Genomic DNA, 18,234 nt, shown 5'->3' with positions numbered 1-18,234 from the left:
GCCAAGCAAGGTGCATATCTATGGATGTCCTTGCAAGGCTTCCACATAAGAATGAATGGCAGCTCTCTTAATGCGTGTGTGACTGTGCATCTAAGAGTAAGTTGTTTGCATTTGTGTGTCCAGAATCGTGCTTTATATACTAATGGTTAATAAAGGGGTCGAAGATTTTCATGAGCTTGTAGCATATCAATTCTTCTGGCATGTGTTCTGCAACATAACTAAGCCAAAAACTGACAAACTAATGCAGATGGATTTAACCTGCCATTAAGAGTCTTACCTGCTGCTGTACTGTGGTAGTGCATTTGAATAGTAATGGAAATATTACTTGTAAGATATGCAAAAAGTTGTCATATCCAAATTTGGATTGCTTCATATCTGATGGAATGCAATACGGCCAAAATGAAAAGTAAACGCTATTGGAAAAGAAAATTCACGGATTACAGAACAAAACTACAAAAACAATATATATTACATACACTATTACAACCCCTTAGGGATTTTAAGCCCTTTGTTACCTTTAAGAAAACCTGAAATGACCCATAGCTCTGTGTTAAGAGATTTGTAATGGAGGGAACACCTAGATCCAAACAGCACTTACTTAAAAAAACACAAGGAACTGCCTTTAACATCCTGTGCCACGCACTAGAGGAAGAACTTAAATACATACAAAAGCCAGGGCAATATTTCTCACACAGCTCTGTTGCCACCAGCCAAAATAAACCTCTACCAAATACTTGATATTAGGTCATTTTCACAAAATGGCTTCCCTGTAAATGCTCTAAAGGGTGAAGGTGTGGCATTCCAGAGTCTATAAAACAGTTGCATGTTTCCTTATCTTTCTCGACACGTAGAGGTAAGCCAAGATAGTATCAGCAATGCTTACGGAAATTCAGCTATGGCTAAACATTGCTCACACAGCAATGCAGCGCAGACTGGGATACAGCAAAGGAAAATATTTACTGTATGGTATCGGAGAGAAGGGCCACGGTAAATTTCAACACGGGGGTTTCCAGATATTGTACGGGTCTAACATTACAATAACATTAATCAGTGCCCTGGCGCCATTGTTAGTCAGGCGTTGATGCCCGTTTGCCAATCACCACCCCCTCATACAGCAGAGGTGTAACATTCCTGGAAATATCTGCATCAACCCACCCTGTCAGGACGCCCCACAGCTGCCAAGCAACTTTGTGATAAGAAAACTTGGTGACAACCCATCAAAAGACTCTGTAGCCCCTTCCCTGCATCCGTGCATGTCTCCCTATTCTATTGGTGTGTGAACGTAATGTAGTTTATACATTAAATAAACATTTTCCACCCCATACAAATACATTTCCTTTCTTTAAAAGTGCAAGTATTTCAAAGGAGTTTTCCATTCAACAATCTGTTCACCTTTACGGCTTTATAGCTTTTACCTCATTGAACTTTAATTTAGTGTACTGTAACAACACATGGTTAGGAATACGTTTACAAATCTAACATAAAACATATTTATATAAATGAATATACATTTTTCCATTTTAATATATGCACATAAAAATAAAAAGTATATTTTCTATTAAGTTAGACCCCAGAACTCAATAAAGAGCAGAAATGTTGTTAACTAACCTGGTTTAGGGGGCTTTCCACCTTGTCCTGTTGGGCCAAAACAAGTAAAAACACATGTGAGGCTACGCTTTTGCCCTTTATCAAAACTGTCCATATTGTCATATATTCTTGTGTACAGTATATACCGTGTATGACAGTAATCATTTTCTGTTACCAATAATTAAAAATGTGTGTTGATATGATTTAAAAGGCCCATTAAGATGTTAAAGGCAAACTATTAGTGACAACAAGTTTTTATTTTCATCTTCTTACCTGCTCCCAGTCCTCCAACGCCCAGGCCTCCGTGCCCAATGCCTCCTGGCACCAGACCCCCTGGTCCTACTCCACGGCCCCCACCTCCATAACCTCCGACTGTCAGGGTCAAACGCAGTGATTGTGATCATATTGTCATTATTGTTGTCAAAATGCATTGCTATCATCTGCTAATAGTGTTCTTGCCTTGTGGTCATGTTGTAATCGTCATTACTTAGGCTTTCCATTCCATTCCATTACTCACCCCTAAGCTTGTACAAGTCAAATATGTAACCAGCCACATATTTGCAGACCTCAAACCTCAAAATGTTTTCCAATAAAATGACTCAATAACAGTGGTTGGCTAAACACAAATTGTTTATTGCTACAGCAATGTTCTGAGCATTTAATTCTAAGCTTGTGGTATTGTGACAAGGAAGTGTGTGCATGTGTTACCGCCATGCAGGTCGGACCAGACCGACGCTGAGTATTGACAAGGGATTTGGTTTTATACAATTATTTCTTCTTGAAGTTCAGTTCTTCCTGCTGTAATGGCTTTAGTACTCCTGGCTATACAAAATGCAGAGAAACTTAGTAATGTAAGTAATACAGATTTCTAAATATTTGACAATATATAACTCCCTACTAATAAACAGTGTTCCCTTATTATATCCAAGCAGCGAAACAGAAGTGCACCAGTGCATGATAAACCAGATGCGATTCTTATACAGGAGATGGGGGAAAGGATCATAAATCTAATGTCTCTTCTACTTACCTGGAGCTTTTGCTGGTTTATAGCCTGCAGGGACTCCTCCAGTAGACCCTTGTAAAATAATAATCATACAAAGTATATAGTTATGGTATGCGTACATGTAGTGATGTAATGTACAGTTTTTCGGCTAAGCAATTTAATATTACACCATCCGAAGTCCTACTTTGTTACAGGACACCCTGATTGAGCGTATTGTAGCGTCTTGTGGCATTTTATACATGTCTGCATTTGCTTCTTTACTATGAGAGTGCAAAGCTCCATACAGCTTGTAGGAGCTTTACAATTCTGTTTATTTAAACTTATCCATAATACATACTGCAATGAATAAAGTGAGTTATTTGCAACTGTAGGAAGTATTACAGTTGCATGATCCTAAAGGCGTGAAATTTATAAAATAATGTGTTAATTATTTAATATTTTGAGTAAAACAATGAATCACCACATCACTCAGATATTTCTTATACCGACCTGTGTTAACTTTCAGTAAAACCTCTGGTCTTAACTGGTATAATTTAACTGTTATACGTCTGCTAAACACCAACAGACTTTGTTTGTTTGTCGCTGTGTTGTGGATTATTCTCTTTAATCTGTCCAGGCAGTCAGCAGAGGCTCTGTTACCTGGAAAGAATCCAGTTCCTGGTCCGGCGCCTCCTGGTCCAATCCCAGTACCAGGTGGTACATACACACCTGAAACATACAAGAGAGAACACATAGGTCATCCTCTATCAACAACACGCATGACACCATCTAAAAGTTATCCGAGATAAAAGTGTAGCCAATCAGTTCTAAGCCGTCCATGTCTTTTTGATTATTATTTTATTGCAATGACATGTAACAGCATTTCTGAACAATGACCCCCCCCCTTTTATTAGATAAACATTCTCCAACACTTCCATCATCTCTGACACCAAAACGGAAATCTGTCTTGGCATAAACATGTGCCCAAGGTCAGGTCAGGTGATGGGCAGCATATTGAAATGTGAACACAGCAGTTCCAGCCAAAGTGAAAGCAAAGAAACTAAATGTTATAGGTTTGATCATGAGAACACTCTAATTGTATTCCTACTGATGAGGTATTGCAGTTGGAAAGCTGCTGCAGTACTGTGGACAACCTCCACCCCCACCTGCATCCCCTAACCTCATTTCATGACAGATTTCTGGAATCAACCCATGCAGAGAAACCCCTGAGAGGGTCGTTCTGGATCCCAGACATGGTGGCCTCATGTGTGCAAGAAACAGCAATGAAATACAAATAACGGGAGGATTAAAAATTCCCTCTAGTTGTTATGGGATGACTACAACCTAAACCCTACGAGACTGGTGAGCTGATGCCAGAAATACCAATTTATTTGAGGGAAAAACCTGGTTCATATCAATAAAAACAAAACACAGAGGAGAGAACAGGGCTACAGGATCACTATGATTACGTTTAATGGCAATTACATGCAGTGGGAGGCCAATTAATTTAAACCACATGTCAAAGGCGATAATATTTTATTAGCAAATACTGTGTGAACACTGAGCGTTGTTCTGCCCACTGAGTGTAGACACTGGGGGGAAAACATTACCAGTTTGTCACCTAAGGAGGCAAATGTTGGGAAGTAGGTGTGCCTATATATTACTCAAATGCACTGAAAAATGCTTAACCTTTTAACTAACAAGCTGTGACAGATTTAATTGGTTTGTGCTATTGTACTTCAGCGCTGATTGATGAAACAAACTCATGATATGCATGATCCAGCAGGACACTCCAAAAATCAACTGTTGGAAGGGTTGTAAAGAGATTTAATCTTATACCCGATGCTAAGAACCATCAGGTGTGGAATCACTAAGGAATTGAGTAAGAGTTTGTGTTTTTGGATAGACAATCTGAAACTACACTGCAGATTCTGAAAGCCAACAAGGGTTTTAGAGTATGGTCATGAGAAATGTAGGCGAATATTCCATAATTTAACTTTTTTCGTGCAACAGTATAAGTTATGGCGGCAGCTGTGGCTTTGGACACAAAATTATTCCATGAATGAACGAATGGACAAATGAGAGGAAAGTTTACTAATGTATCCAGGTCTGGGACATGGACGATGGCAGAACTAACCAGTTTTCCTGGGATCTGGCCTTGTAAAACTGAGGACTTACTGCAGAGAAGGTAAAATCCTACAGGCTCAAATTAAAATGAGGAAAACATAAGAAAGTCCAGGGTTATGTACTTGATCATCAAATGGCTAAGTCACTGCAAGTAATGTGTATGCATGTGCTTGTGTCTCTGTCAGTTTGCCCATGCTATTGGATCCAGATCTCCGGTGCAGGCAGCACACGCCTGGGATTGAGTGATTGTTGGAATTGAGCTCTTCATTTAACAATCAAAAAGAGGATTTCCTGTCTCGACACAGCAAGCGGGGCAAAGGGAGAATGTCTGCTCCAGTTTTCCTTTCACTCAATTCCAACATGTTACAGTACACTTACAATACAAACGCTAGAGAGCATCAGGTTCACTGCGATTTGTGCAGTCATGTAGTCACACACCAACCTTTGCCAGGTGACCTTCCCTACATTAATACAAAAAGAAAAGTAATTTTCCTTAATTATTATCATCATCATCACCACGTGCTTACGCATCTTGTGAACTCCGCCAGGTCGTGGGAATGTGCTGGAATGTGTGTGATGGACAATATTGACTTGCAGAGCTCAAGGGAATAGATGAGGCAAAACAAATTGCACAGTCGACAGTCAAGAGTTCACTCTGACTGTATGTGATATGATTAATGGTGGTTAATAAAAAATCCTTGGAAAGAAGATTTGAAATTATTACCGAGTGGTGAGTTTTTTATTAGGGATCGTGCTGAAACAATGGCTTAACTATTGAAAGATAAGAATGTCAAATATGGCCGAATGTGTTAAGCCAAGCAAACTAGAGGATGATAAGTTAGAAGTCATCTCTGACAACTATGTTATGAGGCGATGGTGATGTTATTCCATCAACAAGAATCCTGACTGTGATTTAAATCCATCTTTACTCCATTTTGGATTTGAATCTGCCCAAACTTAAGGCTCAAAGTCGACAGTGAATCAGTAAATTAGAAATACAGCCAGTTAAGCAAAATGGAAATAAGTCAAATTGAAAGATTGGGAGAAAGTCTATGTCTATGAAACTGGTGGATGATTTTTTTGGCGGCAGTTAGGTTGCTCGATTTTCAGCCCGTGATGATGTCGTAGAGATTTCTAACATTTCCAAGATCCACTTATCAAACCCCAGTAGTATGTACTGTATAAGAGCAATATGGTTTTGTAACAACCAAGAAGTTTAGGGTAACTTTTTTTCTTTATAAGGGAAAACCCTGTCAAGACTTGACACTTTCACATGGTTATTAAATCCAAAATCCAAAAAAAGCAGTGCAATTGCTGAGAAATGTCCAAATCAGATTTAGGTTTCTAGAGGATTTAAATGTGTATTTATACAACACAAAAATGACCGTGAGCAGATCAAGGGCTTAGCCTTAGAAGAAAATCATTAATGTAAACAACATATGCATATGTGGTGGTTTTGGTCTCTCCAATTACCTTGTTTTGAATTTTTATAAAATGACGTAATCCACCAGACACAAGCAAGCAGGTGGAAAGAACTGTTTCCAGCACATTTTTGGTTTAGTTTTGCATCATGTCCTGCTCTGTATGCTGGCCTAGAAAGTATGAATTGACATGTTTATCAAGTATTTTCAATATCAATGCAGGCAATGGAGCCCAAATTGTTTGGGAAGTCCTTCGGAGAAAAACCCTGTAGTGTGTTTATCAACACTGACCACCTGACATCACTTCCGATGAAATTAAAATTAAATGTTGGCAAACTAGAAAAAACTGTTTGCTGTGTTTCGAAATATCCAAAACCACTGTCCCAGAAGAGAAGGTTTGGTCTCTTGGTCTATGGAAAGCTCCCATACTGAAACCCAGAGCAACAGAACAGTGAAGCAAACACTGTGGTTGCTGGCACTTTCAAATCTCCTGTTATCAGACATGTGACAGCTGGCCCACTATCAGTCAGCCCTTGTCTATTTTCCACAGCATGTTGTAGGCAAGAGAAAGACAGTGAAGAGCTTCAAAACATTTAAATAAATTGGTCCATCTTTTTCTGGTAACATACCTCAACCTAACTCCACCGTCGCTTTCTACAAGGCCAAACCTTGACAGTGAAACTACCTTGAAGTAGGACATTGGTGTGAGGTATGGGAGGTATACTGTATACCAGCAAACAAATTCACAGCCCATTATCGGCCATATTTGAAGAAGATCTGATTCTCATCCTGTTCTTATCGAATGTAGCTTTTGAGTGTCTGAAGTATCGACTACCAACTGGCAGAACATCGTTACATAATTAGATAAGATGTGCCTTTTAAAACAACAAATTGAGTCTGTAACAGATGTGGACTTCCTGTTTAGGTATACCATAACAGGACTTTGTGAAAAGATAAGCAGTGATTGAACACAATCATTAGCCTCGTCTATTATTGTGTCAGATGTGATAAATTAGATACAAATTACAGTGTGCCTTCTCTCCTTTCCCTCCATCTGAAGCTTTTAAACCAAAAAAAAAAGATCTGACGCAATACCTGTCAATAGCAGCAAAATAACTGAGTAGTAGTAACTGCTAAAATAGTCATAAAGTTTAGCTTTCCAAAAATGAAATTGCACTTGGGAATGTAATGTTGAGGCGCAACATCTGAAATATGAGAAGGAACATGAATGAGACAAGGAATCATAAATAAAATGTTTGAGCAAGATATTGACTGTTCAACTTTTATACTGGCAATGAGAATATAAGTTTACAAAGTTGGACAGGGAGAGCATAAAATATTAGATTTATGTGAATGAGAAATTCAGGACCATCCAGTCGAGTCTGCAGTCAATTGATAAAGAGTATGTGGGAACTGGACATGTTCTCCAGTAGTTTTGTTAGTAAAACCCAACAAACACTTCCAAAATGCTGTTTGGTTTGGTTTAGCCCATTGTATTGATGCCAAAGGCCGAAAGCTGCCATGTTTACTCCCACCCTCTTTCACAAAAAGAAATCCCACTAAAACTAATATAACACAGCATAGAATGTTTTCATGCCCGAGGATTTGATTATATTGACGTAATGTGTTTAATCAGGTTGATTTTATTACCATTTTCTCTCATCAGTTTATCATCAGTTATGGCTTTGAATTGAAAAAACGTTTCTTTAATACTAATGTTGTGCTCATGTTGTCATATTGTTTGTAAAACTATAATATCTTGGAAATCAGTAGGCAGAGGGGGGTCGACAGGAAAACATTGTGACAGAAGCCCTTTCAGTGTGCTGGCCCAGAGAGACCTCACAGCCCGGTGAGGTCTGCCTGCAGAGTGGCTGGAATGAATCATCGGAGTTAATGTGCTTCTATGTTGAACAGTTGGCAGGGTTTGATCGCACACCAAACATCTGACTGGGAGATGCTGGGACTGAAATTCTTCCACAACCAGAGTAAGAGTTAGAACTTAACAAAGTATTAACGGTGTTTCTAGCTATAATGAGGACTCACTACTATGTGATTACCCTTACAGCAAATGTACACATGCTGTACAGTATATATCTACGTATGTAAAAGTGTATTTTTTTGTGCGAAACCTGTTGGCATTCAATCAACTGATTTGTGATTCAACTGAGCCATCCATTTATGATGGAATTGGCATCATACAGTCCATGAGGTTTACAAATGTATGAATGCAGACAGTAACAATGTTGAGTATAGTGCAAGAGACAACCTCAGTGTACTTTAAACCTGTAATCTTTTTATTGGTCAGCAGGGGGCAACTCCAATGGTCTGTTGTGTAGAAGTCAATTAAAATATTATCACACTTCTCAGTTGATTTATTACCTCAGTCCACAAACTCATGGACATTGTCATAGCGACTACGTCCACTTCGTGTATACACTGTGTGGTGCATGGAGTTGACCCATTAAAAGTACAGTCAGTTGAATAACATGTCTTTTAAAAACAACCCAGACATACAGTTGAATCCCTAAACTGCACTTGATAGTAGTTACAGTTAGTAATGGCTTAGCTAGGAGCTTTGAAAAAGAAAATATGTTCAGTGCCAGCCAACAAGCTTCAATGTAAAATGCACGCCGAGGATTGAATTGTCCAATTCCTTAACACTTTCCCAGAATGTGTGCAAGACTAAAAAACAAAGATATCGAATAACAGTTCTTTCACAATCGCAAACTTAACCAGTCAGTCCTTGTAACCAAAAAGCCCCTTCCCAAAATGTTACTGAATGAGGTCACCTCACTACAAATTGCACAAAACCCCTCGACATCATCAAATGAAAATGCCTTTGTGGGTCCAACATTAAGGAAGTTGAAGAAATTGAACAAAAAACTCAAATCAAGAAAAACCTTCAAGGCTTCTCAGATAGGTCTATTTCTTTAATTACAGAGTGAAGTTGTTGGGAACTGGAATGCCCACTTGATGTGTCTCACGTTAATCCAGTATGCTATGGTTTGCGCTGAGCTTTGCCAGAAGAGGGATTAAAACCAGAGAGTTGTTCGTTACACAATACAAATAAAGGCTGAAGCACCACTTGCTTGAGGATTCAACACTATCAGTTTAGGTATCTACCAGCAAAGCCGGAGTAAAGCTGCAGTTTATCACAAGTGTTTTATGACAACATAGTCATGCCATCCAATCTGCACTGTTTTCATTTAACTTCACCAACAGCCAGGCAGGTGTCAAGTATTAATGTTGAATTCCTACGATGTCTCAGGGCTTAACTCGACCAATGCCAAATGAGGCAAACTGGCTTTCACCAGGACTAAAGAAAACATCCCACAACCATTAAGACTGCAACAAAAGAAGAGGAGCTATTTCCCCCTATTCATCTTCCACTGGCCTGTCAGAATTAACTTAATCAATGACTTTGGCTCAAGTCCACCAGTTGGTTGTTGCCAAGTTAATACCTGTAAAACAGGATACTTGGTACTTGGGAGTTTTTAAAGTAAAAGAAAGTAAGAAACATTGGTATCCTTTCACAAAAATGTGCAAATACTGTATGAGATTATCAGTCTTCATTTTATTAAGTTAGTGGCAAAGGCAAACGAACTTAAATACATTCCTAAATTGAGAAATCTATTCCAAGAATGCTATCAACTATTTAGGTCTGGGTTTGATTAAGTTATCAAATGCAGCAATAAAAAAATAGAGGTCAAAATAACATGCAACTTAACTGAACTCATGTGACAAATGTTTGCTCGTAAATTTTAAGCGTAGTCTGCCTACTCCATTATACTAGGAAGTTCCAGCAAAAGTAACTAAAGTACCTGTACAGCGTTATAGGTTACCATGACAGACGGCATATTTATTAACATACTCCTTTCCAGATGTTTCCTCTAGAACCATAACTCTTATACCCTTGTTGATCGAAAAGCTTTGCACTACACTATATTTCAAGGGTTGAATATCGCAGGTATGAGAGGTGTTTTCTGTGCATAGGCATTAAATAACCGGATTGGGTGTTAATAGGGTTTATGTTACTCACAGATAATTGACCCTTGCACCATGCAGAGAGAATTCTTCCCCTCAAGATAGAGTACGCAGTTACAGATGGAACGAGTTTGAGCGCCACAGAAAGGTTTGGTTTAGACAGATTCAACAATCACTTGAGATCAAAGTGCTGTAAGGCCAATATTGATATATGTTGGCTCCTTTACTACATAATTTTTTTCTTCAGTTCACCTCAAAAGATCTCAACTGAAATGTGTCTGGCACAAATAAGAAAGGATGAATGTGCTATGAGGCGGAGAGAAGATGGGCAAAATACATTTTTAGATACAATCTATGACCTGATCAAAGCAGACTTGGTAAACTTTGTCAATGTGACCAAAATAGAGAAGGCCAATAAAGTAGCTTGGCAAGAAAGACACTTTATATGGACAAAATATTTCATCTTTCTTTCATCTTGCAAGCTAAACACAATGCATCTAAAAGGAAGATAAGTAACATAAACAGCTGTGATCTTTAATCAAATAAATACAATTTTAAAAAATGGACTCAAGAATAGCCAGCCCCAGGTGCTAAACATGTTGCCCAGATTGAGGCAGAATAACCTAGAGAATCTAAGGAAAAGCGCAGGCCAGAAACCTAATCAAAGCAATGCAGAAAGGGGAGAAACAGCTAAATCATGGGTTGAATGAGAGGGAGAGGAAACGCATGCTCACAATCTCTCTGTGTGTCTGAAACAGATATGCTGTACCTTTAAACTGCACTTGATGCTGGGCGCTCAAACCTGCAAGTTTCTGCTTCACTGATTCTAGACAGAACAGTCCTCTAACTTCAGGAGAAGACCTGACACACATATGCACTGTGTCCACTGGGAGTTCATCAAGGGTGATGTAACACCAATTGCTTTTGGCAAATTGAGAAGAGGGACCAGCTGGGCAACCTTCTCTTCCTGACATGTTATAGGATATGGTCTCCAGCCATGTAAACATATACTATGTATGCATAAGTAGAACGTAATTTAACCGTCTTAAGAACAAAGAAAAAAAAAGAGACACAGAAATGAACAGTTACTTTGAGTAGGAATGGGCATTACGAAAAATTATCATGCAGGGTCGGTTCTTATTATTCAAGCTGGAGTGATACACGTTTTACTGTCAGCGATTACCGTACAGAAATATCTGGTCAAATTCTGGACAGTGCTGAATCTCTACATTTGCAGGAACAGACATAACAAATATGATGCGAAGAAAAAAATCTCTATGTTCCATGTTGTTCCATCCCATCATCAGGGTTAGGGTCACTGATGATGGGATGGAAGAACACATTTCAGGGATTTAGACATGTGCAGAAGATAGAGAAGACTAGACAATATTTCATTTCAAAGATTAAAAAAATCAAAGTTTGCCCTAAAAATATTTCTTATTTGATATACCTTTAAACTACATTACACGGCAACCGATGAATAATACATGGTGTATAAATAAATATGTGTACCTACTGTACAAAGCAAAACTTTGAGGAGGCACACAATCAAATTGCACCTGTTCTAAGCCTGTGATTGATGCAGTCCAATAAATGTCTCAGTTCACCTGCAGCACACACTTACCTCTTTGAAGAGAGGGATGAATCAGTGCTAAGAGGAAGAGTCCACAGAAGAGCAACAGAATGTTTCTGTTAGCCATCTCGCTTGAAAATGCACCAACCCTCTCCCGATCAGCTGGTTTTATTCTCTTGAAACTAATTACCACAAGCCCCCATAAGAGTAGGGAAAAGGTGAAAAAAAGGAAAAGATATGAGACTCGACGTAATTAAGAGAGGGCAAAACCCCCTTGTTCAATGGATCACTTTGCTTTTTTTCTCCTCTATGTCTGGTGTTGCTGTTTTATTCTGGTCACTCCTGCCAACAGTACAGACGCTGCTGCCAGCAAGGAAAGAGAGAGAAAGGGGAAGACACACACACACACACACACACACACACACACACACACACACACACACACACACACACACACACACACACACACACACACACACACACACACACACACACACACACACACACACACACACACACACACACACACACACACACACACACACACACACACACACACACACACACACACACACACAGATTAGGGAGAGAGAGAGAGACAGAGACACCCCCCCTCTCATCCAGAAGGAATTGAACTGTCTGCCAAACATTTGCATGGATATTGAGCATACTAATCTGTGAGAGTCAAAAGAGGGACAGAGGAAGAGCAAACCAAATACCCTAATAATTATCTTTCCTCATTGGCTCTAATGTTCACCCGGTTGGTTCTTAAAACAAGCAGTAACAAATGTTTCTGCTTTTGCTCTCAAGCAAGTGATCCAGAAAGCATAACAGCAGAGGGGAAAGAACACAGCAACTATCAGCATGCATCTACAAAATATCAGAACAAGACATTACAAACTCACTCGCTGCAGGAATGATCTGGAAACAGCAGTGCACTGTGCGTGGCAGTCCATGGAGAGAAGTCAGTCACAGTGGTAAGCAACGAAAAAAGAAAACTGTCTGCATCCCACATAGAGGACAAGGAAAAAAGAACCTGAGAAAAATCAGCCTGCTAGCCTGTGCAGTCTCACAGCAGATTCATCAGGATAATTGTCAATGTCAGTCCTGTAACAGATATCATAAGTAGAGGGAGGACCAAAATTAGTCCACTCTCAACTTTAGAGAGCTTTAGTTTCTAAAATGGTACTTTTTGTTGCGAAACAGAGGACTTGACCCCTGGAGCATCAATCATCTTACAGTACAGTACAGTACAATCATCTTACAGTATCTCAACAACCAGTCTTATGTACTTTTAAAAGTAACTTCAAAGAGTTGGATCACATAATTGCACATATGGGTTACATATTTATTCTACGGTCTTCCAAAGTTAGAGGTCAACATATTGAGCAGAATCAATAACAGCAGGATTCTCCTCTCTTCTGATACCACCTGTACATCCAGGGTCATCAGTATCATCACACTAACACAGGCTATCGGGCCTTTATCTCTACAACAATTTTGACAGCATGATCTATCTTTAGCAAATGGATATTTATGAGCTGGGAAAGAAGGGTTGGTAAAAGAAGACAACTGCCCCAGCTTCATAATATCAACAAATCACTTTAAAACATCTTTGCTGAGTGATTAAGTGTTTCACAGATCTTGTGTCCACAGCAGAATTGAACTGGAGTTCGATCCAGAACAGGAAACATCCTCTCCAGGCACCTGTGTGCAGATTCATCTTGGCTTTACATTTAGCCATTACTCAAAAAACACCTCACTGCTGACAAGGCTGTCGTTGTCCAATTTTTTTTTTTTTCTGCCCCGGGACACATTTTTGGGATTTCAAGTAGAAGAGGTTGAGCAGAGGTACTTATTACTGGCGAGAGCTGCAGCCAAAGTCATTACTCTCTCAGACACAAACCTGACAGACTGGGCTGTTGCATTCATGCTAATGGGTTCTGCTTTCCAAGAAACACAGTATCCTTCATAATAGTGAAGTCCACCATTAGTGTTCTAATTCCCTCATGCTGATTTCCTTTAGGTTTGGTTAGGGGTCCTTAAAATATCGGATGTTAAAGGTTTGACTGAGGGGAAAGCATAATTTCCCTTAAATCATAAAATAGAGTACAGCTAAGGAACACATATTTTTACTCAAATAGAATTTCAATTCATATTGATCCATCACCTCATTTCTGGGGAATAATGCAAATTATACAAAAGTTGTATCTCACATTTACCCATTTCTCTTTACATTTTGTGTAACACACATTTGGAATAATTTCACAATCCTTTAAACTGATCAAAAGCAAGTCATTTGGAAGAAATCCCACTGTTATAACTTATATATTTAGATACTGCCAAAAACAAAGCCAAGCATTATTCATGGGAGCTAAATTAATGAAGATTAATGACACTAAATGATGGATAGTACAAGGACAGATTAAGAAGAGTATGTGACCTTGATGTTAGACGCCGGCCTGATTAATTATTGGGCCGACAAGTAAATATAATGAGCTGCCGGACTTGGCTATTAACTTAACACAACAGGTTTGTACATAAGCCCATTCAATTGCTTAGATAAAACAATTTAATGTTGTTTGGCTTTAAACACCTGAGCTTCGATTGCACCAACGTGCCCTAACTCTTTATTCAAAGCCAATTGCAATGTATAACTGCTAACAATCTTCCCATTGTCATACATAGTGGAATAAGGATTTCAACAAGTAAAACATCTGTTTTTCAACAAACTCATCAGATACATGACAAAAAACACACTGAATGGAGTCCAACAAATCTATTAGTCAATAAGATGAAACATTTGAACTCCAGTCAGCTCTTATGATTACAATAAATCATTACTTACAGTCCAAACATCAGAAGGACACTGACCTAATGCTGTATCCAGCATGGTGCTATTCTTTCATCGTTTGATTTAAGACCAAAGGCCCCAGCTGACTAGTCTGTTTGGGAAGCAAAAGTGTACTCTGGACGAGAGGAGTGTTTTTCTCCATTTATTTGAAAGTCTACATTTCTATTTTAGCTCATGTCTGGTACTCCTTGGTGTGTGTTTTTGCCAAAAAAGCTGAGGCTGAACATGGACTTTGGTGAGACATGGAGTGGGGTCCCACAGTACTTACTGTTATATATTAAACTATACACTGTAGTTTCCTTATAACACTTTAGGTTGCTGTAAAGGCTTTCATTATTGATAAATAGAATGAAAAAAGGACACTTTTTTTCCATCCACACAAAATACTTATTTGTATTAAATACTCTGTAAAAACTGCTTACAATTGGTAAGCCAAGAGAACTCATCCATCTGACAGGTATTGCAACTCAAGCTTATTGAACAGCATGATTATAACATGTGTACTGTACCTTGGGCTGGTCACAATAAAAGGCTACTCTAAAATTACATGCTTATCTTGCAAAATGTGATTTATTAGGTATACTCTAAATTATGAATTTCACATGACTATAGCTAGAGATATGCATTTTTTGGTTTTGCATTTCTTGAACCAGATTTTCTCATCTTTGAGAAAACTTCATCAAAAGTGAAAACACCATTAAGTGGGAGAATTTGCTCACTTCTGGAGTTGGTAGCGAAGACTGACTGCAGTCCACTCAACAAGTAACCTGCTAAGGACAATTCATGCTCTGATCGTTTGTGCAAAGACCATTTGATTTGCAAACCAACAGCTTTGCATCAGCTGTTCGGCAAAGATGATCTTGCAGGTGAAAAAGCCACATATGGAGGTCCTGGGTTGGCATGGTTACATGTAGTCTGAGGTTGTGAGGCCTGTTTCAAGTACTGACAAATGACATGAGAGATAGTTATAGAGACGGTTATGTTCGTGAAATGAACATTGCCTACATTTCAGTAACAGCTCATACAGTAATGCAGTCAGCATGCTGGTCTTCTCACAAATGTGTGACATCGTCAGCATTGCCTTTTCTTATAAAACACGCAAAAGAGGCCTTTTCTTTGGACCAGCCGAAGAAACCCCTGTTGTGCTTTTGTATTTTTCTTTAGTCAAGTCTTATTTTTCTCATGACAGTGACAGTGTAACTATGTTTCTTTACAGAAAAAGGAGTAGAAGTGTCTGGGTTTTTTGTGTTTAGAACCCAGTAAACGAGTGCTGACACAATCGAGGGTTGTTCTGTCACCAGTACTCGGCCACTTGCCAATCGTATCCTCTGATTGTGAGTCTGATAACAGTGAAATCATGTGCTCCAAGTACCTAAACTTCTAGGTGAGTTTGGACCTTCTTTGTGCCTTTGTCACATTTCATTTCCCAACATGCCGCAACATGCATGCATCCTTGGTTTTCTCCTGGAAACAACTAAGGATTACAAAAGACACTTGCTTTAATGGCTTTGCACCGTTGGCAGAGCATCACAACATAACACACGTCAACTGTCCAAGTACTTTTGGCTTAGGTTTAAAGGAAATTAAGTCAACCATGTCGACGCACTGAGGTACAAGTATAACAAGAACATTCAATTATAGAAATACACTCTTTACTTCTCTGCTCAAAAACGTAATGATGTCGTTCAGCAACCAATTTGAAACCAGACATACAACTAAAGTCAGTCGGCTATTTCAATTAAAAATAACCCAAAGAGAACAGCATTGCTCTAAAACATGAACGATAGAATTAAGAGTGTAAAAAAGATAGATAGCTTACCATTCATTATTCTTCACTCATGTGCAGAAGTGGTGCAATCAATATACCAATTATTGACCTTATAGAAAAACAAATTATACTTTTATTGGTCACTTTTGAGAATGTGATTGAAATGTGCAACAAGTGCAAAGCATTCTACTGTATTTAAATATGTAAATTGTGTAGACTGTGGCTCACATATTCCTTTCCCAACCCATTATGGATGTGATGTTACATGCATTCAACATCTGTTACCTAAACAGAAAACACTTTTTGGGTGGCATCCACAATGAACTGAACTGAGTGTGCTGCCTGTGATGGTCGTATGTTCAAACAACTACTATAATGATACAGATGGAGTTATTTTCTAATGTATTTCTTGAATCAGTAGGGGAATTACTGTATAACCCTCTACACATGGACTACTATTGGTACAATGAACCTTTGTTCATTGGGTAAGTACTCACATGTTGCTGTGGGTTGCTGTACAGGATCAGCTCTGAGATCGTTATCATGCAATAATCACAAAGAAAAGTTGTCCAGCTGTGTTGGCTGGTTCTAGCACAACATGCATCATGGCATGCCAAAGATTCCTCCATCTTCTTTTGATGTAAGGCTGACACTGTACAGATTTGTTTGATGTCTATCCACTCCACACTTTATTGGTTTTCAGCTACCAAAAAACATGCAAAGTGTCAACCACAAGGGTCAGATCCACAGACGGAGGCATTCTTCATCTTTTCGCAGTGGGACACCGGAGAGTGAGAACTATCACAGTCAGATGTAGATGAAGAGTGCCCTAGTCTAGTACAAACGTCATTCTTGGTCTGTGGAGTCACCAATACACACAGACAGGGAGACTGGCCTGTCTCCAAAGTGTGAAACACATTCAGAACACACTCCAGATGTGGTTTCTCTGCAGTTAACATTGCTCCGTATACAAAGCATGTTCCAGTGAACATCAGATCCAAGCGCAGGCACCCAGGGGAAACTGATGAGTTCTGGTAAGAGCCCGACCAGCAGCACGGTGACTCATGTTTGGCATTAAAATCTCCAGGACTCCAACTTTAAGAGAGCTTTGCATGCACACAAGTAAAACATCCAAGTCTCTATCTATCCTTACTCTTTCAACCTTTGCAGTGAAGATTACATTTATTACATGTGTTTCAATCGCATCCACACTAATCCCAAGCATTTGGTTACATTTTACCGTAGATTGCATTGAGGCTTTAGAGCTGGGTTCAATTAATGTGGAGGTTCATTGAAATAACTGAAAGTAGCTTGGTAAACTCTCTCTGTAGTGGAAAAGTCAATGCCAAATATTTGGTCAATAATTCCAAAAATGAAATTGTGAAACATTTATTAGGCTTTTGACATTAAATCACTAGTATTGAAATGTGATCATTGTAAGGTTATTGCCATGTTTCCACTGCATGGTACAGCAGGTCTATGACTCAACTGGACACATTTTTGTTTTGTTTTTTAATTTAAAACACTGAACACGACTGTCTAAGAGAATCGTCAATAGCGTTACATCCTGAATAAACAAGATACAAATGATAATGTCCTTCTCTAGTAACAGCAGAGGCCACTATAACATTGTGCCATAACAGGCAAATATGAAGAAGCAAATGTACACAATTCAAAGTTTCTGAATGTTTGACTTAGAGCGACAACTTCTTTGGGAAGTTTACATTTTATTCTGATGGCAGAAACAGCAGTGGAAAGTTTTGAAGTCAGGTAACATTTCTTGTAGGGAAGCGATCAGAAGTCTGCAAGGCTCTCTTAATGTAGCACCCAAAAGAAATCCCTTGCTAAAAGTAAGTTTTCGTAAAAAAAATGAAAACAATTAACTATCCTAATAATTGTGTCAAGTGCAGCTTCTGAATCTCCATAATGCTGTCCATC

The 18,234-nt window shown here is 38.9% G+C and overlaps 1 protein-coding gene across 10 annotated transcripts in view; it reads right to left on the bottom strand.

Annotated features, from left to right (window-relative positions):
• The window catches only part of elna (elastin a), a 47,216-nt gene extending 34,618 nt beyond the window's left edge, over positions 1–12,598 (bottom strand). For 6 of the 10 annotated variants that reach the window (XM_079676199.1, XM_079676201.1, XM_079676204.1 and 3 more), the window contains exons 1-5: positions 11,726–12,027; positions 3,230–3,298; positions 2,615–2,662; positions 1,861–1,959; positions 1,609–1,635 (exon numbers count right to left, since the gene is read on the bottom strand). In XM_079676199.1, coding sequence (XP_079532325.1) covers positions 1,609–1,635; positions 1,861–1,959; positions 2,615–2,662; positions 3,230–3,298; positions 11,726–11,801 — 319 coding nt within the window. In that variant the 5' untranslated portion in view covers positions 11,802–12,027. Of the gene's footprint in view, positions 1–1,608; positions 1,636–1,860; positions 1,960–2,614; positions 2,663–3,229; positions 3,299–11,725; positions 12,033–12,579 lie in introns of those variants that run through there. The other 4 variants (XM_079676197.1, XM_079676198.1, XM_079676195.1 and 1 more) reach the window with 3 other exon arrangements.
• Between the last annotated feature and the right edge of the window lie 5,636 nt (positions 12,599–18,234).

The sequence above is a fragment of the Notothenia rossii genome (genome assembly GCF_949606895.1).
Source record: "Notothenia rossii genome assembly, chromosome: 4".
In the NCBI taxonomy this organism is placed as follows: Eukaryota; Metazoa; Chordata; class Actinopteri; order Perciformes; family Nototheniidae; genus Notothenia; species Notothenia rossii.
This window is presented reverse-complemented; position numbering and strand designations above follow the sequence as displayed.